The 26,588-nt window shown below is 35.6% G+C and overlaps 2 protein-coding genes across 2 annotated transcripts in view; one reads left to right on the top strand and one right to left on the bottom strand.

Moving 5' to 3' along the window:
* The first annotated feature begins 6,624 nt into the window (after positions 1-6,624).
* On the top strand, positions 6,625-17,630 carry LOC140153451 (2-Hydroxyacid oxidase 1-like). Its single transcript, XM_072176209.1, is given in 8 exon segments — positions 6,625-6,990; positions 8,070-8,221; positions 10,843-11,098; positions 11,381-11,673; positions 12,662-12,753; positions 14,991-15,152; positions 16,679-16,748; positions 17,223-17,630. Coding segments are annotated over 8 exon segments (1,230 nt in total). The 5' UTR covers positions 6,625-6,856; the 3' UTR covers positions 17,294-17,630.
* Positions 17,631-22,972: 5,342 nt separating this feature from the next.
* Positions 22,973-26,588, bottom strand: part of LOC140153459 (nephrocystin-1-like) — a 70,385-nt gene continuing 66,769 nt past the window's right edge. The window contains exons 14-15 of the mRNA XM_072176216.1: positions 24,532-24,648; positions 22,973-23,787 (exon numbers count right to left, since the gene is read on the bottom strand). Of these exons, the coding sequence (XP_072032317.1) occupies positions 23,638-23,787; positions 24,532-24,648 (267 nt within the window). The 3' untranslated portion in view covers positions 22,973-23,637. The remainder of the gene's footprint in view (positions 23,788-24,531; positions 24,649-26,588) is intronic.

The raw sequence follows: 26,588 nt of genomic DNA on the forward strand, positions 1-26,588 counted from the left end.
TCAATCATCTGTGCTTCGTCTTTAGTTTAGCGTGATACGCATGATCGCCTGGTAGCCTGAATTTGTTTGAAAAATGTCCCACGATGGGTTGAATCAGCTATAGTAATTGCTTTTGCGGACTGTTTGTTCATTTTGATGAATGAATAAACAATGAAATTTAATAACCTACTATTACTACTTGTCCATCATTAATAGTTTGAAAATAACCAGAAATTGTTTTTCTTTTGTTATAAAAAAGAATCCTATAAATGTACCTATTGGGCAGTAAACTGAGTTTCCATATATTTAGTTCAGGGCTTCATGTAATCCCTTTTTTTGTGAATACAAGCAAATGAAACTTGAATTTGTTTAGTACCAAATTATAAATTATTTGTAAATATTGTATATAATGTGACTTGTTTTGTATTAAACCAATCAAACAGAATATATTGTGGTGTTTTTGTTTTACTTGCATAGTTCAGCATTAATTAACTATGGTCTTCAATACATAAGTGTGTGTCCAATTTATCACTCTGTATACAGAGTAGCACAAAGAAACACCAGGCTGCCTGTACAAATACCAAAAATGTGTTTTTATTACTCCCTAAAATACAGCAATTAACAATATCTTGTTTTGCCAAATGAAACATAGCCAAATCCTAATGTTTTAGTTAGTTCTAACTGGCAATGAAAGTCAAGTTTTAATATTTGGTCAATTTTGGGAGGAAAAGGGCCAAAAACATGTGTTGTTATGGCATTTTTGTTTGCTGTGACAATCAAGCCCAAAGACTTGTACAAGGACTAATTTCAAGAATTTGAATTTTTCAGAAAAAAACCATTTGCTACATGTAATATTTTTTCATAACCAATTATAGTAAAAAATAAAATATTAAAATTATGGGCCAACTTTTAGCCTAAACTGATACTCACGATTGGACTTGTGAAAAGTCTTACTATTTTGTGACAACAATTTTAAGAAAACATGCAAAATGCATGTTTTTGGCTTATTTTCCCTCAAATTGCAAAAATTTGACTTGAACTAACTATAAAGGATTAGGATTTAGCTATATTTCAATAAGCCAAAACGGCATTGGAAGTTTGCAATGCATTGTGGGACAGTTTTTGCAATTTTGGGACAATTTGTACTTTGGCCTTTCAGAAATATTGGGTTTTTTGTACGTACAAAATATAATGTAAAATGTTTTACAATAATTGAAACAAATATAAAAAATATTAGTATTTTATTTTTAATTTTTAATTATTTAGTATTTTTAATGATCAACATAATGACAATAAGAAAAATAATAATAATTACGTCAATTTTCCCGATATGTCAGAGGTCAAAGTGTCCCAAAACTGCTCTCAAAAACTGGAAGTTAGAATGGCGATTGGGCTTATTGGCAAAACAAGATAATATTGTCTTAACCCTGGAAAAGTGGCAACTTTCGGGCCTAATTATTGGTCTAAAGTATATAAAGTATAGGCCTGCATTATTTAGAATGGCAAAGACTTGATACATTCATCTGTGAGGTCAAATTTGGGCCAAAATGCAGTAGATAGGGCATTGATGACCTACTTACTATCAGCACTATAATAGCGCATGAAATTTTTGCTATCAGCAGTAGATAGCACATTGGTGATGAACTACTTTGTGCTCAGCAGTACTAGATAGACATTGATGAACTACTTGCTATCAGCAATAGATAGGGCATTGATAAACTACTTGCTATCAGCAGTAGATAGCGCATTGATGACCTGCTTGCTATCAGCAGTAGATAGCGTATTAATGAACTACTTGCTATCAAGAGTAGATAGCGCATTGATGAACTACTTGCTATCAGAAGTAGATAGCGAATTAATGAACTGCTTGCTATCAGCAGTAGATAGGGCATTGATAAACTACCGTACTTGCTATCAGCAGAAGATAGCGCATTGATGAACTGCTTGCTATCAGAGTAGATAGCGCATTGATGAACTACTTGCTATCAGCAGTAGATAGCGCATTAATGAACTGCTTGCTATCAGCAGTAGATAGGGCATTGATAAACTACTTGCTATCAGCAGTAGATAGCGTATTGATGAACTACTTTCTATCAGCAGTAGATAAGGCATTGATGAACTACTTGCAATTTTAGTTTCAGGAAAAAAATAATATACAAGCCTCTCCCATTGGTCTCTGCCATATGTCTGTGTATAATATTGCTGTGTTCTTGTTACTTAAACTGTTACCCATTAATACTCCACATTGTGAAGATTTTGTGTGGAGATGACATGATATTGTACCACTTTCCTTGGCTGGCATTTGCTATGTTTGCATTATACAGGCCCTTACATACCTCTGATTTGAAAAAAAACCAAACAGGACTGGTTACATTAAATTACTGATGTAATTTTAAAATACCTCCATAGACACTGCATAAATGCTATAAATCTTGGTAGCCTATGTATAAAAGCTGAACGCTTGCCTCAAAAGCAATATCTGGGTGGTGGGTACTACATATTATAAGTTATCACATCATATGATACAGATACAGTCTTGATATTGATTATAATTATAATCGCATCTCTGTGCTTCACACTTTTGAATGATTCTAACTTGTATTTACAAAAAGGGTTTCATTTTAATTGTAGCAACTCAATAATTAATCCTGCTTCAGAAATTATGAGATAACATAACATTACTCAAATAGATTATTATTATTTTTTTATTATTTATTATCTTTACCCAGGGTATGCCCGAATCAGCTTAAAGCTGTTCTAACCGGGGCCCTGCAATATACAATTAAGTTACAACAATATTAAAAGACACTCATATAAAATATAGATTGGTAAATGATCCGAGAAAAAGTTTCAATTAATTAAATAAAAACATTTCAGCATATAAAAGAAAAAGGGTTTCAGGTATCACTTGTTAAGTTTAGTTCAACTTTTGTGTGCAATAATTTTACCACAGGGCAAAACCTGTGGCAAAAGATTTCCTCTGGGTTTTTGGAAAAAAAAAAAAAAAACCGTGAACAAAACTTAAGTGTACATCTGTGGCAACAGGAAAATGCATGGAAAAACACAAGACTACATAATATCTTTTATTTAAGGAAATACTGCATAACATAAAGCATGTAACATTCTAAAAACACTATACAGATTCAACCCATTGTGGGACATTTTCCCAACAAATCCAGGCTGCCAAGTCAATCATCTGTGCTTCGTCTTTAGTTTAGCGTGATACGCATGATCGCCTGGTAGCCTGAATTTGTTTGAAAAATGTCCCACGATGGGTTGAATCAGCTATAGTAATTGCTTTTGCGGACTGTTTGTTCATTTTGATGAATGAATAAACAATGAAATTTAATAACCTACTATTACTACTTGTCCATCATTAATAGTTTGAAAATAACCAGAAATTGTTTTTCTTCAGAAAGAAAAAAGAATCCTATAAATGTACCTATTGGGCAGTAAACTGAGTTTCCATATATTTAGTTCAGGGCTTCATGTAATCCCTTTTTTGTGAATACAAGCAAATGAAACTTGAATTTGTTTAGTACCAAATTATAAATTATTTGTAAATATTGTATATAATGTGACTTGTTTTGTATTAAACCAATCAAACAGAATATATTGTGGTGTTTTTGTTTTACTTGCATAGTTCAGCATTAATTAACTATGGTCTTCAATACATAAGTGTGTGTCCAATTTATCACTCTGTATACAGAGTAGCACAAAGAAACACCAGGCTGCCTGTACAAATACCAAAAATGTGTTTTTATTACTCCCTAAAATACAGCAATTAACAATATCTTGTTTTGCCAAATGAAACATAGCCAAATCCTAATGTTTTTAGTTAGTTCTAACTGGCAATGAAAGTCAAGTTTTAATATTTGGTCAATTTTGGGAGGAAAAGGGCCAAAAACATGTGTTGTTATGGCATTTTTGTTTGCTGTGACAATCAAGCCCAAAGACTTGTACAAGGACTAATTTCAAGAATTTGAATTTTTCAGAAAAAAAACCATTTGCTACATGTAATATTTTTTCATAACCAATTATAGTAAAAAATAAAATATTAAAATTATGGGCCAACTTTTAGCCTAAACTGATACTCACGATTGGACTTGTGAAAAGTCTTACTATTTTGTGACAACAATTTTAAGAAAACATGCAAAAATGCATGTTTTTGGCTTATTTTCCCTCAAATTGCAAAAATTTGACTTGAACTAACTATAAAGGATTAGGATTTAGCTATATTTCAATAAGCCAAAACGGCATTGGAAGTTTGCAATGCATTGTGGGACAGTTTTTGCAATTTTGGGACAATTTGTACTTTGGCCTTTCAGAAATATTGGGTTTTTTGTACGTACAAAATATAATGTAAAATGTTTTACAATAATTGAAACAAATATAAAAAATATTAGTATTTTATTTTTAATTTTTAATTATTTAGTATTTTTAATGATCAACATAATGACAATAAGAAAAATAATAATAATTACGTCAATTTTCCCGATATGTCAGAGGTCAAAGTGTCCCAAAACTGCTCTCAAAAACTGGAAGTTAGAATGGCGATTGGGCTTATTGGCAAAACAAGATAATATTGTCTTAACCCTGGAAAAGTGGCAACTTTCGGGCCTAATTATTGGTCTAAAGTATATAAAGTATAGGCCTGCATTATTTAGAATGGCAAAGACTTGATACATTCATCTGTGAGGTCAAATTTGGGCCAAAATGCAGTAGATAGGGCATTGATGACCTACTTACTATCAGCACTATAATAGCGCATGAACTTTTTGCTATCAGCAGTAGATAGCACATTGGTGATGAACTACTTTGTGCTCAGCAGTACTAGATAGACATTGATGAACTACTTGCTATCAGCAATAGATAGGGCATTGATAAACTACTTGCTATCAGCAGTAGATAGCGCATTGATGACCTGCTTGCTATCAGCAGTAGATAGCGTATTAATGAACTACTTGCTATCAAGAGTAGATAGCGCATTGATGAACTACTTGCTATCAGCAGTAGATAGCGCATTAATGAACTGCTTGCTATCAGCAGTAGATAGGGCATTGATAAACTACCGTACTTGCTATCAGCAGAAGATAGCGCATTGATGAACTGCTTGCTATCAGGAGTAGATAGCGCATTGATGAACTACTTGCTATCAGCAGTAGATAGCGCATTAATGAACTGCTTGCTATCAGCAGTAGATAGGGCATTGATAAACTACTTGCTATCAGCAGTAGATAGCGTATTGATGAACTACTTTCTATCAGCAGTAGATAAGGCATTGATGAACTACTTGCTATCAGCAATAGATAGGGCATTGATGACCTATTTGCTATCAGCAGTAGATACCGCATTGATAACCTACTTGATATCAGTAGTAGATAGGGCATTGATGAACAACTTGTTATCAGAAGCAGATAGCGCATTGATGATCTACTTGCTATCAACTGTAGATAGGGCATTGATGAACTACTTGCTACCAGTAGTAGATGTCACAGTGAATGGGCTGTATATCTATTATCAACATTGCTCATTGATGAACTGCGTGCTAAGCAGTAGATGGCGTTGTGAAATCTACTTGCTATAAGCAGTATAGATAGCTTATTCACAAACTACTTGCTACCAACAATAGATGGCGATTGATGAAGTACTTGCTATCAAGACATTGATGAAGTACTTGCTCTCGGCATTAGATAACGCATTGATGAAATATTTGCTGTTAGCAGTTAGCAGTTAGCGCATTGACAACTTTCGTACTATCACCATTAGATAGCGAATTGATGAACTACTTGCTATCAGCCTAAATAGGACATTGATGAACTACGTGTACTTGCTATCAGCAGCAGATATCGCATTGATGATAAAATAAAGTACTTGCAATCAGTAGTAGATGGCTTAGTGAAATCTACTTGCTATCAGCAGTAGATATTTATTGGAAACAGTTATTGGAAACATTCATGCAGGAATTAAATTAGGCCAAGGCAAACAGGCCCGTAAACCAGGATTTTTTTTTGGGGAGGTGATTTAGAAAAGGTGGACTTTTTTTTTCTTCAAAATTTGGACCTTTTTTGACCAAAAAGGGCTCGCGAATGGGACTTTTTGGGCATTTTGGGATGTAATATTTTATTTCTATTTATGAATTATTATTATTATTAGGCCTATTATTAATTATCATAGAAAATAGGTTCGCGAATTTAAAAATGGCAGAAACGGGTTTGCAGTCTTGAGAGCATGTCAAACACAGCGAGGGCGCTGTTCGCGGCCTCGTAACGGGGAAACGAGGTGGAAAGACAGCCATACATTGAAACATATGTTAAACTTTCATCGATTTGCAATCGACTGGTTATCATAAAATATATTAAAACGAGCCCAAAAGGCCTCAAAATGAGCAAAGAAAACCGGTGTTTTTACACGTATTTCTAGTACAAGGAACTTATACGATGTCCTCATTCACAAACTGATACTATCTGTCCATCTGTTAATGGCGAGCGGTCCGAATTTTGAGCCATACAAGTTTACGTGGTGAACTAACGTATTTCAATACTATTTAAATGGGCGATTATTTAGTGGTGTGCGCCCTGGACTTTGGTCAACTTTTATTTGGTCACAGGCTGTCTGTAAACGAGCGCATGCGGAAGTCAATTTCCAAGTGATTTGACAGAAGAAATCGAGAATAGCTCATTTTATACGTTTTTATGATATTCTGAAAACTTTTATTTTGGAAGCTATGAATGAAGGATGAAATATTTCCAGATATAGATCTCCGTTATAAACAACGTGAGGTTTTGACTATCTAATCAGTGATATTGACAGTCTGTCGTGAGTCGCGGTTTTACATAAGCTTAACCATTGCCATTTGGAATATTCAGCAAAGGTAATGGCAAACTTGGTGAGTCTGGACGATTTTGAAGAATATGCCAAGGCAAATCTTCCAAAATTGATTTATGACCACATCAAGAGTGGATCAGAAGAAGAAGAGACGCTGAAGGAAAACACAGAAGCTTTCAAAAGGTGAGACAAATTTGTCAGTGAACTTGAATGTGTTTGTGTGTCTTTGTTTTGACTAAGGGATGGTGCAATAATTATGTGTACCCCCGGGGTGGTGAATTATAGGGGGGCAAAGATTTTTGGCAGGCCAAAGGGGGGGCAAGCATTTTTGGCAGGTCGAAAGGGGGGGTGCAAGCAATTTTTGGCACAGATATTTTGGGCACCGTTTCTACATTATGCCCTAAAAAGGCGTAGGAAAACGTTAGGAACATGTTCAAATATGCAAAATTTTCTGCTCGCTGCGCTCACATTATATGGTAAGACAATTTAAGGTTTTAAATTCGGGTTCCCCAAAATCTTGCATGTGTAAGGGGGGGCAAAGATTTTTTGGCACGCCAAAATGGGGGGGGCACTGCGAAAGGGGCGGGGGCAAAGATTTTTAGCACGGCCAAGGGGGGGGCAAGCGGTTTTGGCAGACCATTTTGAGAATTCACCACCCGGGGTACACATAATTATTGCACTACCCTAAGTTTTTCATGGCCATGCTTGATCATGTCTTATTTGTCTATATAGCATGTGTGATGCATATTTATTTTGTTAAACAAAACTGTGCCCCCCCCCCACACCATTATAGTAAATTGCTATAAAACCTTTAATGACAGTGTACTTTAAAACATTTTTCTTTGCACACAATAGTTCTGCATTCAGGGCTAGAGTCTGATCAGTTTTGTAATTTTTTGCAATGCATGTTAAATATTCTGTTGATGTTCAAATTTGGATGATGATTGTTACTTTGATGAGTCAACTGTTTCCTCAGATTAATAAGTAAACAGATTGGAAATTTCCATGCCTGTGCCCTCTACGCATACTCGAATTCAGCTGACGCCGGTACAGCATTCAGACCTGGCGACAGCGTGTGAAGTGTCTTTTGTGTCTTTTGATAGCCATAATCTAGCCTCAATGTGAAGCTATCGGTGAGCTATTTATCGCTAGACTTCTTGAGTAATCTGGCGCATATGTTTATTGTGTTAAACATTGTCTTGGCAGCCCTGCAACATTCAAATTTCACATTTCACAAAAATATGTATCCTTGTTACTTTCAGGTACCGAATCCGTCCTAGAGTTTTAAGGGATGTATCAGTGCGAGATATGTCTACATCATTACTTGGCTACCATGTACCATTCCCAATTGGGATACAGGCTACATCAGTACACAAAATGTCACATCATCAAGGGGAAATAGCTACGGCTAAAGGTATTAATGTCCCATTCAGTCAGTGATTCCAGTGAAAGTGTACAAAAATTAAAATTATTAATAAATTGCTTAAAAGTGAAGGATTAATCATTAAAATAATTGTACGTCATAACTGGCATTAAACAAAGAAAACAGCAGTATTGACGAAGTTGAAGCCCCAGTCAAATACATGTAGCTAATTTATATACTGTCAGTAATCAGGATATAAATTACAGATTCATGTAAAATGCCTTACGTTGTCTTAAAAATACATGGTTTTCAGCTGAACCATTATATCAGGCTATATTAGTACATCCATGACAATGACAAAGGTACCAAAATCTGAATTTGATGATTTTTACAATCGTCTGGATGAGCAAATCACTGAATAGACCTTTAATTATTCTGATTGTATAATGGGCAAGTTAAACCTGCACTACAGTTTGTTCAGTTTATAATTGGCGAAAATAATTGGCGAAAATAATTTTGAATTTTGCTATGTGTGTATCAATAAAATGCCCACTTATGCTTGCAGTCACACATTACACACCACATAACTAGTGTAAGTGCTGCAACCAACTGCGTGCACACCATTCTATATCAATACAAATTGTTACGGCAATTATAAGCAATTATAAGCTGAGCAATTATAAGCAATTATTTTTCGGCAATTATAAGCTGAACATACTATAATAGCTGTAGTCAAGTATAACTAACAAAATTTATATTAAAGAAAAATAAAACAAATAAAAATATGAATTTTCTTATCAAGCAGCAAAAAATTAACAATACTTGCATATGTTATTTTGACTTGATTTTCTTGAGGGTGTCAATTCAAATCCGAGTTTATGTAAACAATTTTAACAAAATGTTTGTGAAGATTATCATTCATCCAGGCTGTAAACAATAAATATATTTGTACAAAATGTATAATCTAGTCAACTGGACCCTACCGATCTGACCTATGTGATTAGGGCTCATATTGAAATACCCTACCACGCTTTCACACAGAAAGAAGGCAGGATTCCCCTCGCTAAGCCCACGCCTCAGGAAAGCTCGGTCATAAAATGGATTATAAAGATGGATTATATGCATCAGTGATATACCCTGCCTTTTGAAGTGGTCCATGATGAATGGGAAGAAAACAAATTGACTATGGCTCATCGCACAACCCAGGAAAGCGCGCTCCTAATTTAAGTGGCTAATTGCAGTGTTATAATCACACAGGATTTTAACAAAAGAAGGCTAGCATAGGAAAGCTGCAGGATGGCGCACACCTTCCTATGTAAGGGAATTTCAATATGAGCCCTTATATGACCTGTGAACTTTTACCGCCAGAAGATATTGCCTGATGATGTATTTGACTAGATTATAGTACAAATATTATTATAATTTCAACAATGTAGAAAAGAGAAAATAAAATTTATATTGACCCATTCCATGTCAACTCCAGGGATGTGCACATAGCACCTCTTCAATTTTTTTTTTTTTTCTGTGTGGTGGTAGATATTGATGAGAAAGTAAAATTCGAAAATTTGAGCTTCATACTCCATTTCGTTTTCCGTGGCATCAATTTGAAATTTAGGGGTTCAGCGTAAAAAAATGTGTGCATAGCCTTGAAATACAACGTTGGAGGTCCATAAAATGTATAAAGGAACCATTTACAACTTTGAAAAGTATGTATTCTGGGGTACTTATTTGTGTAGAATTCAAATCTGGCATCAGAAAACTTGTAACTCCTTTACTTTAAAAGATATAGGGCCCTCAAAATGCAACCGTCCATCCAGGACCAACTTTGGGGGTCAAAACTCCAAAAGTAAAAATAATTTTATTGTCCATTTTTTGCCAGTCAGAGCCCTTTGGTAGGACATTACTCTTATCAATATTGAGCCTATTAGAATACTTTTAGCTGAGATATTACCCATGCAAAACCCCAACTTGTACATTTTTTGTACTTTTTGACCCCCCTGAAACAATGTCAGACATTTTGCCCCACCATCAACTTCAGGTATGTTGAAGATATGTCCTATGGACAAAAGATTTCTGAGAGATATTGGCTTTGGGACATCGAGTTGATGGTGGATCAAAAACACATCAGTACAATTGGGGTTTGCATTCTCCAAAGATAGTTAGGCTACAATATTGGTTAAGAGTAATGTCCTACCAAAGGGCTTGACTACAGCAAAAAAAATGGACAATAAAATTGTTTTTACTTTTGGAGTTCTGGCCCCCCCCCCCCCGGCCCCCAAAGTTGGTCCTGGATGGACGGTTGCATTTTGAGGGCCCTATATCTTTTAAAGTAAAGGAGTTACACGTTTTCTGATGCCAGATTTGAATTCTACACAAATAAGTACATCAGGATACATACTTTTCAAAGTTGTAAATGGTTCTCTTTATACATTCATGGACCTCCAAACATCGTCTTTCGCGTTGCGACACATTTTTTACGCTGACCCCTCTAAATTTCAAATTGATGCCACGGAAAACGTAAATGGAGTATGAAGCTCAAATTTTCGGATTTTACTTTCTCATCAATATCTACCACCACACAGAAAAAGAAAAAATTGAAGAGGTGCTATGTGCACATCCCTGAGTTGACATGGAATGGGCCTATTTCATTTTTTTACATACACAAATTGCAGCTGCAGCATCATTGGGTACAATTATGGTTGTGAGTTCCTGGTCTAGTGTAAGTCTAGAAGAAATAGCTACCGCATCACCAGATGGTATCAAATGGTTTCAACTCTATGTCACAGTAGATAGTCAAATCACCAAAAATATAGTAAAGAGGGCCGAGAATGCAGGCTATAAAGCATTAGTGCTTACGATTGATACAACGTATACAGGAAGAAAGTATGCAGATGAAAGAAATAACTTTACATATCCATCCTTTATACGGTGAGTTATATAAAGAGGGTAGACTGCATCCATTTGTAACTTTAGCGCACTCAATGTTAATACCTATGCAGCAATCCTACTTGGACTCGCTAGAAAGAGGTATAGAATCCAAGCATATGTATACACTTGGTCAAAAATCTACCCCCCCACACACACACACTGCAGTTTTAAGAACCAATTGCAATAGCCAACAGGGTCCTAAAAACCAGAGAACTACTAGAGCCAGTGGTCTTAGTAAATGAGTTTGAACAAAACTTGTTTTTTTTCCTCCATATTCGGCAGCATCGCCAACTTTGAATCGGAGGATGTAAGTGGGATTGACATTTCTTCAGTGACAGATAAAGCTTCTAGTGCCGCCAAGAGATATATGGGTCCAGCTATGACAGCAGCATTAACATGGGAACTAGTAGATTGGTTGTGTAGCATTACAACTCTACCTGTCCTAGTCAAGGGAGTTCTGACAGGTAGGTAGAGATATATGGGTCCAGTTATGACAGCAGCATTAACATGGGAACTAGTAGATTGGTTGTGTAGCATTACAACTCTACCTGTCCTAGTCAAGGGAGTTCTGACAGGTGTGTAGAGATATATGGGTCCAGTTATGACAGCAGCATTAACATGGGAACTAGTAGATTGGTTGTGTAGCATTACAACTCTACCTGCCCTAGTCAAGGGAGTTCTGACAGGTGGGTTAATAAAGTGTAACACAACTCAACGATAGATGAATGTATACTACCCCTCATCAATATTACTGAAACTTCTTTCTTTAGTTGTTAGGGCTCATATTGAAATTCCCTTACACAGGAAGGTGTGCGCCATCCTGCAGCTTTCCTGTGCTAGCCTTCTTTTGTTAAAATCCTGGGCAGGGTGTATCACTGATGCATATAATCCATCCGTTTTACGACCAAGCTTTCCTGAGGCGCGCGCTTAGCGAGGGGAATCCTGCCTTCTTTCTGTGTGAAAACGTGGTAGGGTATTTCAATATGAGCCCTTAATCACATGGTTAAAACAAAAAAATGTGGCCCCAAAACATAAAGAAAATAAATAAAATCACACAATTTTTAAATGCATACCCAATTGTGTTTCTCGCAACTTTGTTTTTAGCCATATGTGAGAATGTAACATTGATAAAACTGAATTCCTTTGGTACATGTATGCAACATGACTATAATTAATAGGACAGACATAGATAGCATAAGTTAGAGGAGTATTTTGTGATTCTGGCATTTTATGGTATGTTGCAATCGATATCCATGAAAAAATCTTATTTCCAAAATGAAAGTTGATTTTTGAGCCATGCATGATTATGTGTATTACATAATTTGCCTCACCACCCACTGTGTATGTACTTTTGTTGTTAACAGAATGTAAAATAAATACAAAGTTGATGATATTTTGTCAAACAAAAGAATATAGCAGGAGGTTTCCATTGGTATAAAAATCACAACTTTTTTTTTCAAAAACAAAGTGGGGATTGTGGATCACCACATGTACCTTTAATGTTAATTACAGTAGCTAATTTTCAATTATTGTTGACTAAAGTTTAATTTTTCTTGTTTTTAGCTGAGACTGCTAGAGAAGCCTTGCAGCATGGTGTAGCAGGTATTGTTGTATCTAACCATGGTGGAAGACAACTGGATGGAGTTTCATCAACAGTAAGTATACTGCGCCAATAAAGTATCCTTACAGTTGGAAAAATAATCACAATTCCCAAACTGAACAATATTGGGGTAAATTTGTTTTTTTAATAGATGCACTAGCTAATCATGCACATTATGACACCACATTGAATCCAATGTGACTTCAAGAAGCAAAATTATAAGCATTTGATTAGACGAAGGTCCAGTTTTAAAAGTGACAAACTGGCCTATTCAAAACTCCACAGACTAGACATCTGGTTTGAGAGTGGTGAATGGCTAATTTATGCGTTTGGCTTTAATTTAAAACAAAAGGAACGAAAGAAAACTGAAACAAAAGAACTGACAAAGAAAATGAAAGTTATGAAAAGTACAGAGAAGTAAAAACTGAAATAAAAACTGCTTTAAATAACGCTTCATTGAAGAAACTGTGTTGTCTCTTTGTTGGAATCTTTTTGCGCCTTGTATAGGCCAGTTTGTCACTTTTAAAACCGGACCTTCGTCTATTCAATTGCTTGTAACTTTACTTCTTGAGGTCACATTGGATTCAATGTGGTGTCATAATGTGCAGGATTAGATAGTGCATCTATTAAAAAACAAATTTACCCCAATATTGTCCAGTTTTGAAATTGTGATCATTTTTCCAAGTGTAAGGATACTTTATTGGCGCAGTATATATCAAAAGAAGGTATTAGAACTTGACAAATGCAAGCATACACATACTTGGAAAAAAAGATCTCAACTGTGACAGCAGCTAAAATGTGTTTCACAATCTATTCCCATGGGGCCAAAGACGCCAAATTTGAAACTGAGATAAAGGTAAAAATATGGAGTAAAAAAACAATAAAATACATAATAAAATAGACATCTAAAAACTTCACAACTTTAGAACTAAGTATGCCAAACCTTTCAGTAAATGGTAGCCTATGTTTAATGTAATAATTATAGTAAATTTTCAAAAATGCCAACTTTGGCCTCCATTGACCAGATCGTGTCACATGTTGAACAGCGGTAGTGTGTGTTTGTCACACTGATGTTACTGATATCATAATGTCATGGTGGTGGTGTTGATGATGATAGCTAAGGTAAGGTTGAAGGATCAGTCAGTTTGAAAAAATGTTTTATCATTTTTTTTATATTCTTCAAAATTCACAGCACCATTTTGAGAAAACACAAATCTTATCGTAAACATTCTAAGAAATTCAGATATTGCATTCATAGGTCAACAGATCTTGTATCGAATATAAGAAAAAATATTTTGATATTTTTGGTATTTTAATAAGAAAAGGACCTATAGACCTGAGAGTGCAATATTTAAATGCCAAACAAAATTTCTACAAGAGATATAACGTCAGGGCTGTCAACTTTTTGGAATTGCTTGGCGTGAGACAGAGGCGTACCGGGATTTGCCGACTCCAATGTTCATTTTGTACCATGAATATTTGAGCCACGGCGCTCGGGAATGTGAAAAGCGGGGGGGGGGGGGGTAGGAGCAACAAATTATTCATGACGATGCGTGAGATTTTACTCATTTTCCAGCCTTTTGCGTGAGATTTACTACCTAGGCGTGAGATTATACTACCTTGGCGTGAGACCGTGAGAAAGTGACCTAATGCGTGAGACTCACGGCCAATGCGTGAGAGTTGACAGCCCTGATATCGTTGTTGTGCAGGAAAAACCTCCTATGTGTTTGTGGCCCCTGAAAATGTTTAAAACAAAACTGCCAACCAGTTACACATGAAGTAATCCAAGTGCACAACACGATGACACCGCCAGGGCTCAAACTCATGACCCTCCGATTACGAGGTAGAGCCCAGTGGCGTACCGTGGCCGCTCCTACCCCGGGGGGCTGAAGAAAATTCAATTTTGCCGCCCCTTCCTCAAAAGCCCTAAAAGATTGACCCAATTTTGTTTTCGGTGGTTTGAAAAAGTGAAGAGCAAAAAAAAAGGCCCTAAAAGAAACACATTTTGATGTATAGTACCATTTTTTCAAAAGTTTTTATACTTTTTCTAATTTTTTTCGCCCTTGTTTCTTTACTAATTCTTTTTGCCGCCCTTCTTCCACCGCCCCTCTTTTGCCACCCTTCTTCTTCCGCCACCCCTGCGTTTTGGCCATCCCCTGCTTTTACCCCAGGGGGCTCAAGGATCACGCCCCCAAAGCCCCCCAAAATATGCGCACGGAGCCCCCACCGCTGCCCCCACCATGCCCCCATAAATATGTATCTGTTAACTTAACTGGCTTTTTTATTGTATAGATTGAAGCCTTATCAGAAGTTGTTGAGGCAGTAAAGGGATCTGGTGTAGAAGTTTACCTTGATGGTGGAGTGAGGAAGGGTACTGATGTGTTGAAAGCATTGGCTATAGGAGCAAAAGCTGTGTTCGTTGGTAGACCAGCAGTGTGGGGACTAGCATACAATGTAAGTTTTGTTTCTTTCTTTGTTTAGGGGCCGGCGTTTGGGGAGGGGTGCATTTGTGTGACATTACCTCCAAGGACGTACTTGCAAACAAAAGTTTTTGTATTATAGATATTTGTTGATCCTTTCAAGGCCATGTATATGTTTTCTCTATCATGACATAGAGTAGGTTAGGGGTGTACACATATAAGAATCATACAGACACACCCCACCCGTAATATTTACTATTTAATAATTTATTTAATATTTATATGTTTTCATGGACAGTGTGAACACACACTCATTCATTGGCCATTTTTAACAACACACTGGCACTCTGAGGGCTCATTATTTAAAATGGTGTTTAAATGTGTCCTTGGAAGTACAGTCCAACCTATTTAATCTTGCCATGATGACAAGTAACAAATCTGGATTAGGTGTAATTCTGCATTGAATGTCAGCAAGTGCTCAAATTGGGACAAAAAGATATATATCGTGTATATAGGGTTATAACACCAAGGTATTTGATTCAAATACTTTATCCAACCATCAATATCAGAGCATGAAAATTAAGGTGTCAAAGCATTGAAACATAATTTTCCTATAAAGATCATATGTGACGTGTCATGTCAAAAGGAGACACTTTTGGGCAGGTTATCAATTCTTGAGGTTTTTACATATCTTAAATATAGAGATATTTTGCTCCACAACGCCGTTTTCCAAATGAAATCGGACATTCCTAAGCGAAGATATTGAGTTCGTAAGTTATGGTATTATAAAATTGGAAATTGAGATATCGGTCTTTAAAAATATTATTGACAATGATGAGAGTAGGAATTACCTTGAAAAATGTCTCAAAAAAATACAAGATGCCAGTTATATTCCGGTCTGAAATTATCAGACAATATTTTTAACATTAATAACATTACAAATTCGCAACAATCCCAAATTGTAAAAAAATCACCCCCAGGCAGATTTTTGGCTATATCTCCATTTACGATCCTGCCCAAAAGTGTCTCCTTTTGACATGACACGTCACATATGTGCATATAACAATATAACAGAGAGCTTTATACAGAGGTCCAACTAAAAGAAGTGAGCCATAGACAAGTATGCATTTGTGTGCACATGCATTTCTCTCTCTCTATGTAAGGCTGAGTAAAAAAAAACATGTTTAGCATCTCCTCACGCTTCTTTTTTTGAAGATTTTTAAATTTTCTTTTCATTTTCTAAAATTTCAGTTATAACTTTTTTGAAACTTTTTTTAAATTCTATATCCTTTTATAGCCTTACAAATATATAAGAAACATTTCGGGAAAGTTTTGTGATCACTAGAGGAGCCTAACCTACCAGAAAAAACAAAATAAAACAGAACCTTTTTTCCAGGTATTGTAGTGTATGCAAAACCAGACCAATAGGGGTTTCCACAATTTTTCAAGAAAAAAAAGCCCCTCCTCCTTCCTTATTTTTCAAAAACCTGGATGCTAAACATGTATCTTTTTTTATTCGGCCTAAGTTGATGTAATGAAACTTTTTGCTTTCCTTTTTAGGGCGAGTCTGGAGTAAAACAAGTTCTTGAAATGCTGAGAAATGAATTCAGCTTAGCTATGGCCTTATCAGGTAATTTTATTGTCAAATAACTATTTCATACTATTGTATCTGTATGTTACAGGCGTGTGACCTATTAAATTGACAGCCTCATTCCTTCTACCACTTTTTGCGGATTTTGGTATTTTCTCATGACATAATCCCAGTGCAATTTTATGTCTGGAATATGTTTCCTTTAGGTGGTGGGTGGTATGAACAAAAACATGTTAGTAAGGAAATTTTCATCAGAACAAAACCAAATAATTTACTCGCTATTGACGGTTTCGCCTATCCTGGTCAATAGGCATCATCAGAATGATGATGGATGCTCCTTAATTATATCAATTCTGATCATTTCAAAAGATTCCCTTGTTCAATTTGGAAGATATAAGCTTTTCAATAAATATCAGGACTGGGTAGCAATGATCATTTTGACACAGCCATTAAACATTTTCAATTTTGGAATCAGCGTTCAATAATTCTACTTTTATTTTTATATTCTTTCAGGTTGTGCTAGGTTGTCTGACATCAAGCCTTCAATGCTGGTTAAAGGACCATACAAAGTTGCCAAATTATGAAGTGTAAAATTAAAATTGGACAACTCCCATATTCTGCAATATTAAAAGGGAATTTTGTGATCTACAGCCTCATCCCTCCACTTTTCTCAAAAAAGTTGATATTTTTATACAACTGGAAACCTCTGGCTACATGTTTACGTACAAAAAAATTCTTGAAGAGTAATTCGTTTAGCAAAAATATAGTGAAATTTGCAATTTACTGAAATTTTGGGAATAAGATTTTGTCGTGGATATCTGCTGAAAAATGTCATAAAAAGAGGATGCCAAGATCATGAAATAATCCTATGTTGCCAAATTATGAAGTGTAAAATTCAAACTGAACAACTCCCATATTCTGCAATATAAAAAAAAAATATCATAATATTTTAATAGTTAAAACTATTGGATTTGAGTGGTGCAAATTGTACAACTAACAATGTATTAGGGGAAAATGGTAGAGGGGAAAATGGTAGATAAAAGTGTATGTGTGGGTCAACATGCATGTTTTTCACAAAAATATTTTATCCTATAATATTATCCGTTTACTGTTGATAAAATTTCATTATTTCTACATATAGCTAGGAGGGAAAGTGCAAAATGTAGCAAAATGAGTATGGAGTTGCTCAAATTTATTTTTGAATTGTATGAACAAAGAGTGCTAGAAATAAAACAATACAAACAGTATTTTTAATCGCTGATAAATAGGCATCAGATAAATTTGTGTAATTTATTATAAAATTTATAACATTTTACAAAACAAACATATATAAGTAAATGTGACTTGATCAAGCAAAAAATAAGGGAAATCCTCGTAAGGGCTCATATTGAAATTCCCTTACACAGGAAGGTGTGCGCCATCCTGCAGCTTTCCTGTGCTAGGCTCCTTTTGTTAAAATCCTGGGCAGGGTGTATCACTGATGCATATAATCCATCCGTTTTATGACCGAGCTTTCCTGAGGCGCGCGCTTAGCGAGGGGAATCCTGCCTTCTTTCTGTGTGAAAACGTGGTAGGGTATTTCAATATGAGCCCTACATGTAAGTCAGTTTTTAGAGATTGTAGCATAAAGATTGATTTATCAGCTACATGTTGGTCCAAAACTGATATTACTAGTTAGTCTGGCTAAGGGATTGGGGAATATGGCGGATTTCTTTATGAATATGGGAAGCATATCTTGTTTTTGAATTTAAAAAAAGGGGGAATACAATTTGTTTCAAGAAACTTGGGAAATCAGGTGATGGGAACACATCTTTTTGAGTGAATTCGAGTGGAGTAAAACAATCGTTTTTGTCTGAAACAGTGTGAACTCCCTGTTTCCCTCCTTTGAGGTAAATATTGATCAGCCAATTGTCCTATGAAAATCAGCACTCATGAATTATATGTGAATCCATTCTGCACTAAGCAAATGGGCTTTGCCTGTTTGTGCTGTATCTGTTCCTTGATAATCTGGTGTAAATGGCACTGTTTAAACATTGATTGTATTTTAAATTTTCTATTGTGCTGGAAATAGACCCGGAAATAGGCCAAAATTGTTAAGGGCCAGCCAGACACTTACGTCTGAAAATCTATATGCCCCTCATTAATTTTCACGGACTCAAATTCAAATTGTTAGTTTTTAAAGAGTTTAAATGTTACTGTGGTCCACATTTCGTGACACTTTCTAAGAGTTGCAAATCAGTGTTTAACTACCTGCCGATAGGCCAAAATGAATATTGTGTACAATTTAGTGTGTGATTTTTTTTTTTTGCATTGAAAACAGTCTTCCAAAAGTCAATATGTTTGAAATGAGTCAAATCCCCTTGGACCCTGTCAATCCCTATGTGTGGAACGCTATGGGTGTGCAAACATGATGAATATGTATCCATCAGCAAACACACCGTTTGTGAAAGATTTTATTGCTAAAGCTAATCCAGTTGAATGCCAGAAGGTTGTCAGTACTTTTTTATTACTATGCACCTATGACCATCTTGTATTCAACTGACAGACTTGTTTCTTCAACTTGAGTAGTTAGCACAAGGCGCCATCTGCAATAGCTGCCAGGTGTCATACTTTTAAATAATTGTACACATTTAAAAGTATGACATTATTATACTACAATATCATAGACATTATTATACTACAATATCATTATTATACTACAATATCATTATTATACTACAATATCATAGAATGCAGAAAATTGTCAAATGTTTATACGGCAGCAAATTAAGAAATACATTATACATGCTCAAATTATGAAGTAAATTATCTAGGAAAATTGTTACACTTACTAAACCTGAAATGTATTATGTGTGCTGATGAAATTTGAAATAAATTTTGGACAATCAATGATGATCCGACTCCAGTTTGATTAACACTATTATCTGTTCCAAATCCAATGACACCTTATACATATTATTCTGGGTAGGATTAGGCCAATGTTCACTAGAGGGGCATGAAAACTAGCACTACAACCATATTATATTGATTTTTAAGAGCAAAATGCTAGTACAGCTGTACACATCGTCATCATCCCTATATCTTCGTGTCAAAAATTGCTGTGATAGTACAGCGAATCCTCTCATTTTTCAACAGCTACGCATCGCGATTTTGTTCGAGATAGGCCGAGCGACTCAGGCTAAGCATACCATGACTATCATATGAGATACCACAGAGTTCCTATATTCTACACATTATTACGATTTGTGCATGCTCTAGTACCCCATATGATGTTTCTATTACAAGAAAATCGATTTGTTTTCAGGTAAAACCAGGGTTTTGTTTCCAGTACACTCACTCGAAAAGCAATACACTAATTAGCGGGGCCTTGCAGCTTGCTGTGGATATCTTTTACTGCATTTTATAAGTAAAGATTTTGAAATCCAAAGTAAAAATTGTGATATATTTAATTTTGAGAATTACAATTATACTTTATAGGTATAAAGGAATATGTTTAGCCCATTCAGTTAAGTTCCAGGTGCAAGTCCTATAACACAATGCATATGTAAACTTTCTTTATCTGTGTCAATAATAGAATATTGATTTCAACAGAGTATTGAGCTGTATGGAAAAAATATTTATAATACAGGGTGTTGACACTGTGCTGTACCTATTACAATACATCCAAAGATCCAGTGAAATTAATTAATGAGGTGTCAGTGCAGCTGGAATAGATAATAGTTCATTAATATTATTGCTGTACTTTTAGTTAGGGAACAACCCAAAAGTTTTATGAAGTCCTATAAACAAAAGTCCTTTCGTTGGGAGGGAGGGGGTCAAAAAGTCCGATTACGTTTGTAATAAAGTAGTTAAAACATCGGTCAAAGTCTTTTTTTAAGGATTTATTATATCATTTTCAAATTTTCCGGAGAACGATATTGACATTTTACAGTGGTTGCTAATTTCAAATCAAGTTCATTTTTAAAGCAGCTTTAGCTGTACCACACTTCAATCCAGCAAGTCCTAATTTTTTTGTGCCAAATAAAGGTATGAAGAAAAAATTTTTAAAATAAAATACATTATTTGTTCCTTCCATAAATGTGATCAATATCCTAGCATTGTCACACCTCCTCCACAACCTCATGCACCATAGCGACGGCCCCTGTATCCTATGAATACCGGTTGCATTTTCCGATATTTGACAGTTATGTTAGATGGGAAGGGGGTAGCCTTCGAACAAAAGGATTTTTGTTATTGGACTTCATCGAACTTTTGGGTTGTTCCCTTAGAATTATGTGGTGGTTCTTGGATGTTTAGTGTCACATTGTTAACTGCATATATATCCCTTCACTGTATTACACATTCATAATCTTGTGAATATGTGTACTGTGTGTGATCCAATCATTTTATTATTTGTAAAAACATGAACATGGAGGTAATTAATAGCTCACCATTGACCGCAAAGTTGGTAATTGTTCCAATCTCACACAAATAATATGCATTTGCGTATGATTTCTTAACATGTAAACAAGCACACATAATCACCACAAGTATGCCCACGTACTTGTTGATCACGTATTAAATGCGCATTAAAACAGTGAATGGAAGATATATTTTTATTCGTCTTTTGAGCAAAACAATTATGAATGACAATAACTTTGCACCATCTATTCTTTACGGTCATTGCGTGAAATCGTCTGGGTTTGTGTTAGGTCTCGGTATTTTTCTTCAGGGCTCCCTCGGAAAATTACTTCTCTGATTACCCGCTATGACCTCAAAATAAATAGCGTGCAGTTATTATATATAGTCTAATTAATCCTCAAGTGGAGTTGTACATTGGTAATTTTGGCTAACTATATTGGAATGGTTCTAAAGAATGATACATATTCATGAAATATATGTTGTTGATTTAAAAATCAACAACACCATTAAATAACTCAACAACACCATTACATAACTCTTATATAACATAGTACTATTTTTATACATATTGCACATAAGTTTTGAATTGATTACATCAGTGGCGTAGCCAGGTTTTCGGAACGGGGTGGGGGGGGGTGAATTGTTAATCCCAATTTTTTTTGCCAAAAAAAATTTTCACAGCGTTTAAAAAAAATTTCACAGCGTTTTTACGTTATTATATATCAATATCCTTAAATGTGCTAAGAAGGAAAAGTCTTATCCAAGATTTAAAGTATTTGAGCGACATGTTCTTGGTTTCTTCACCATGTACACACAAAATTGTCTATTTTTGCCAAGGCCCCTAAGATGAACCGACGGCAATGATGAGTGGGGGGGGGGCACGGCAGGCACCCCCCCCACTGGCTACGCCACTGGATCACACGTTATATACATTACCATTTACTATGAATACACAAAACAAAACATTTCCATATCATTATCCAATCCTTCGAAGGAGTTGGTATGTAGAGACTTACAGATTAGGCTTTTATGTGTGAAAATAACATATAAATGGTCTGCTTTTAAAATAGTTATCATTCAGTGAACAAACCAAAAGATCAATGAAGTCCTATGAACAAAATTAATTTTGTAAAATTTTTGATTACATTTCTCGTATGCACTTTCTATTTATTTGATTTCCTTCTGGTGTCATTAGAGATGGAAGGGAGGTTAGCTATGAAACCAAATTAATGTTTTAAAAGCTTCATCGATCGTTTGGTTTGTTCCCTTGTTATCCTGTAGTTTTTAAAGGTCCGTAACCCGATTGACAACATCATCCCCCCCCCCCATTTTTGTCATTGTAAATGAGTTTTTGGTATCACAAAATAGAAAAATAAATCATATTTTTCTCATTACTATCCTGAAATTTGACGCTCCAAGTCGAAGTATTTCCGGAGAAATCAGAGAATTCACACAAAAATAGCTTCCTTGGTGGCTACCAATTTCTTGAATTCTGGACAGGCTTATCGTAGATAATTATAGTCTCCTCAATAGCTAGTTTGGTTTTGCATCATTCACATTGTGTGAAAAGAGCGAACCACACTAACTGCTGAAGAGACTTCATTTCGATGACGCGTACTATAAAGTTCTAAAAAATCCAAGATGGTGGTAGCGGGCTGATTGGCGCAGTTGGTTAGCGAGTTATGCTTTTATGCAACTTATGCAAGAGGTACCCGGTTCAATACTCGGGGTGGCAGGTTTCTTTTTCTTCTCCATTTTTAACCCAAACTTTATTACATTCAATTTGAAATGTATATATTGCAAGGGGAAATATATTTTGTTTCTTTTTTTTTCTGAATCGGTACAAAAAGATTTAAAAACAAAAATTTCCGTTCAATACAGGCATTTGCAGCATTGTCGTACAGGGCATTTCTGTTTTGCTTTCAATATTGGCTATTGCCATTATGCCATAATTTATACACAAAAATCTAAAAACATAAAAACACCGGTTATGGGGAGTGGTATATGAAAATGTCACTATCGGAACGTGTACCTGGTGGAGCTTGGTTGTCGATCAGTGCAACCAGGCACGCACAGCACATGACGAACGGGAATTACGGCACATGTTATTGCTTGCCTGCCCAGAATGCAGTTCACGCATACCAAGATATTGGATTGCACATTTTGCTATTTATTCACATTTATGCTGAAAATGCTCTCGTTTTTTCACAAAGCTGCATAAAGGGGACGATATTTGATATTATATGTAATTTTTACCACCTTTAACACACCAAACAAAAATATAATTTCAGCACAATATGTCCTAAAAGCCAACCACATAATTGGTTCCTCCAATGACTAAGTAAACCAATCATCTCCCTTTAGTTTTACGTTTTTTGTGTATTTTGAAGTGGAGAACTAAATATCTGACTAATTGCTGGTCTTTCAGCAGACCATACAGAACACACATAATATGCAGCACAGTGTAATTCATTTATTGTCTCTTGAATGAAGCACCTAGAGATGTAGCATTGGTATTTGAGTTGTGTCACCTTTTTCCATTATACGCTTCCAAGAGGTCATAGGTCACTTCGGACATGTCAAATGGTGTATGTTGTGTTCCAGCAGCGAGCAGTGAATGTAGGATGCCTTTTTCTTGGGTCTCCTTCATGAATCTTGAGATTTCATTCCAACGATCCTACATAAACAAATGTACATTGGGTAAACTATTAAACTGAAACATTTTCAAATCTTAACAGAGTTCTTTTGTTTTAATCAAAGCTATAATAATACCGTCATTAAATTTGACCATTACTATTAGCCTTTTGGTGTATGGCCTATACAAAGCAAGGACAGTATTTCAAGTGGGTAAAAACCCAGCAAATTTTGAAGGCTTTACCCACTTTGTGTAGCACCATATACCTCTAAGGGCCTGTTTCTATGGCTAGTGGTCAGGCTTCCTACATTATCAGGCTAAAGCCCATTAGTCCTATATACCAGAGCCAATGTTTTAAAGCCACTTTGCTATTGCTGACATCATTATCACTATGTGTCACACACATTTAAAAACAAAATCAAAGCAGAATCCCAAAAAAAAAAAAAAAGATGTTTGCTTGCCCTTAACCAACCGACCCTAATTTTGGAAATCAGAAAAAAGGTTTTTTTTCAAATTTTTGCATTCTGAAGATGTAAAAAAAAATGTATTTTAGAGTTTGTGTTCAACATTTTAGTTGTTTTGTAATGTTAGTTGATTCATTTTGACACCAAAATTTGTTTCATATTTTGAGCCTTAATTAATGCAAACAGTAGAGTTTGCTAGTAAAAAAAAAAGAAATCCCGACTGACCGACCCAATTGCTAAAATTCATTTGAGGGCAAGCAAACAATTTTTTTTCTTGGCCTAATCAGCATGTACGAAACATCACATCTTTTTCGATACTTACCTGTTCAGCCTCAACATCAGCCCATTTGTACTGAGGTAGAGTCGGGGAAAAGAGTAAAGGATAAGCACTTTCCATGAAGGCACTGGTGAACTGAGATTTCATGTACTCTGCATCTCGCTGGGTTAGAAAATGGTACAAGAAAATAAGGATCACTGTATGATATAATAAAAAGACTACAGGTAATTTGAAGATCATAAATGTGATACTTGTATACAAAACACTAATTTGAACCTAATTGATCACTCAGCAAACAACTATTGTTTATTCTTTGTATATTGAGAATCATCAGTTCCAGTGTTGCCCCGGGCGCCGTAGGGTGCATCTCTTGCCCCTCATGTTACACAAATTTCTTGTCCCTAGTCTCAAAATGTTCCATTGGTCAAAATATTACCCCATACCAAATTTAAAATTATTCAAGTCGTTTAGGGGGCCTCCGTGACGTTGAAATTGTTGGTCAATTGCCATACCATATGCATAAGGCAGCTATTTTGTTTTGCATGATTAACATTAGAAATTACTGCTGCCTTATGTATTTTGCCCATGTAGTTAGGACTATTATGATTCAAGATGTTAAAAAGCTCATGTCCCAAAATTTAACAAAAGGGAGCTATCTACAAGGACCAAGTTTATGTAAACATAAATGGCTGCCCTTTGCTGTCTTTACTGTGTAATTGTGAAATTACTTAAATATTCATAACTTTCCTGTTTCCATGCCAACTTTGAACCGTTATGCTGATAGTTACTACTACAGACTATAGTGATCACACACTTGCATCTAGACCTTGCTGAATTTGATGAGACAACACACACAGGACTGAGGTTCTTCAAATCTTGATTTGGGTATCTCCGCATGATCATTTACCTTATTCAGCTTTATACATTGTCTTTGTTGTTGCCGTTTAAGCTAGTGCTTCTCCTGTGTTGGTACTTAGTCAAATGTCACTGGAGAATGCAACTGCAAAGTGTACCATTTTGTTTGGTTTTACATTGCAACTTTCTTTTATATAATATGATTTAACTGGCACTTTTTGAAATTATATGATTCACATACTAACCTTTGTATAGGCCTATGAATATTTCCATGAGGTACATGTAGTTCTTGGATTGGAACCTCAATTCAAGTTCAAGCAGAGTTTGGGAACAAAAGTTTTGCCATTCATCTGGCCTAGCATCTACAATGCTCTGGAATCTTAAACTTAACTTCTGAGTTTGCTCACTAATGCAATTCACAACTTCGCAAAATCATCTCTGCTGAGAGCTGCGGTCTGAAGATTTGAAGGACCTTAGCCTTCCATTCTTTTTTTAAACGTATTTAACATGATGCTGTACTGTCTCATCAAATTGAGCAAGGTCTAGAAATTGTACAACTTGCAAGTGTGCGATCACTCTTCTGTAGTAGTATCAGCCTAATAGGTCAAAGTTGGCACGAAAACAGTAAAGATATGTATATCAAGCAAATTCACAATTACACAGTAAATACAGCAAAGGGCAGCCATTTATGTTTACATAAACTTGACCTCTGTAGATAGCTCCCTTATGTTTTATTTTTTGAGTTGGACTATTTTAACATCTTGATTCATTAATAGTCCTGACTACATGAACAAAATACATAAGGCAGCAGTAATTTCTAATGTTAACCATGCAAAACAAAATAGCTGCTTTATGCATATGGTATGGCCATTGACCAACAATTTCAACGTCACGGAGGCCCCCCTAAACGACTTCGGAATAATTTTAAATTTGGTATGGGGTAATATTTTGACCAATGGAACATTTTGAGACTAGGGACAAGAAATTTGGGTAACATGAGGGGCAAGAGATGCACCCCAGGTCGAAACACCCGAACACAACTGTTTTAGGCCAAAATTTTGCATTAAAACTGCAAAAATTTGTGCGCATTTGTCCTGGTAAAGTAATTTTGGTGGCAGGTCATTGGGACAATTTTTGCAATTTTGAAAATGATTCAACAAAAAAAAGTGGCTTTGATACTTGTACAGCAAGATGACATAATCCCACATCCTTGAGACCTGATGTGTATGATTTGAATCAACAATTTG

Source organism: Amphiura filiformis, chromosome 5, assembly GCF_039555335.1.
Source record: "Amphiura filiformis chromosome 5, Afil_fr2py, whole genome shotgun sequence".
NCBI classification, from domain to species: domain Eukaryota; kingdom Metazoa; phylum Echinodermata; class Ophiuroidea; order Amphilepidida; family Amphiuridae; genus Amphiura; species Amphiura filiformis.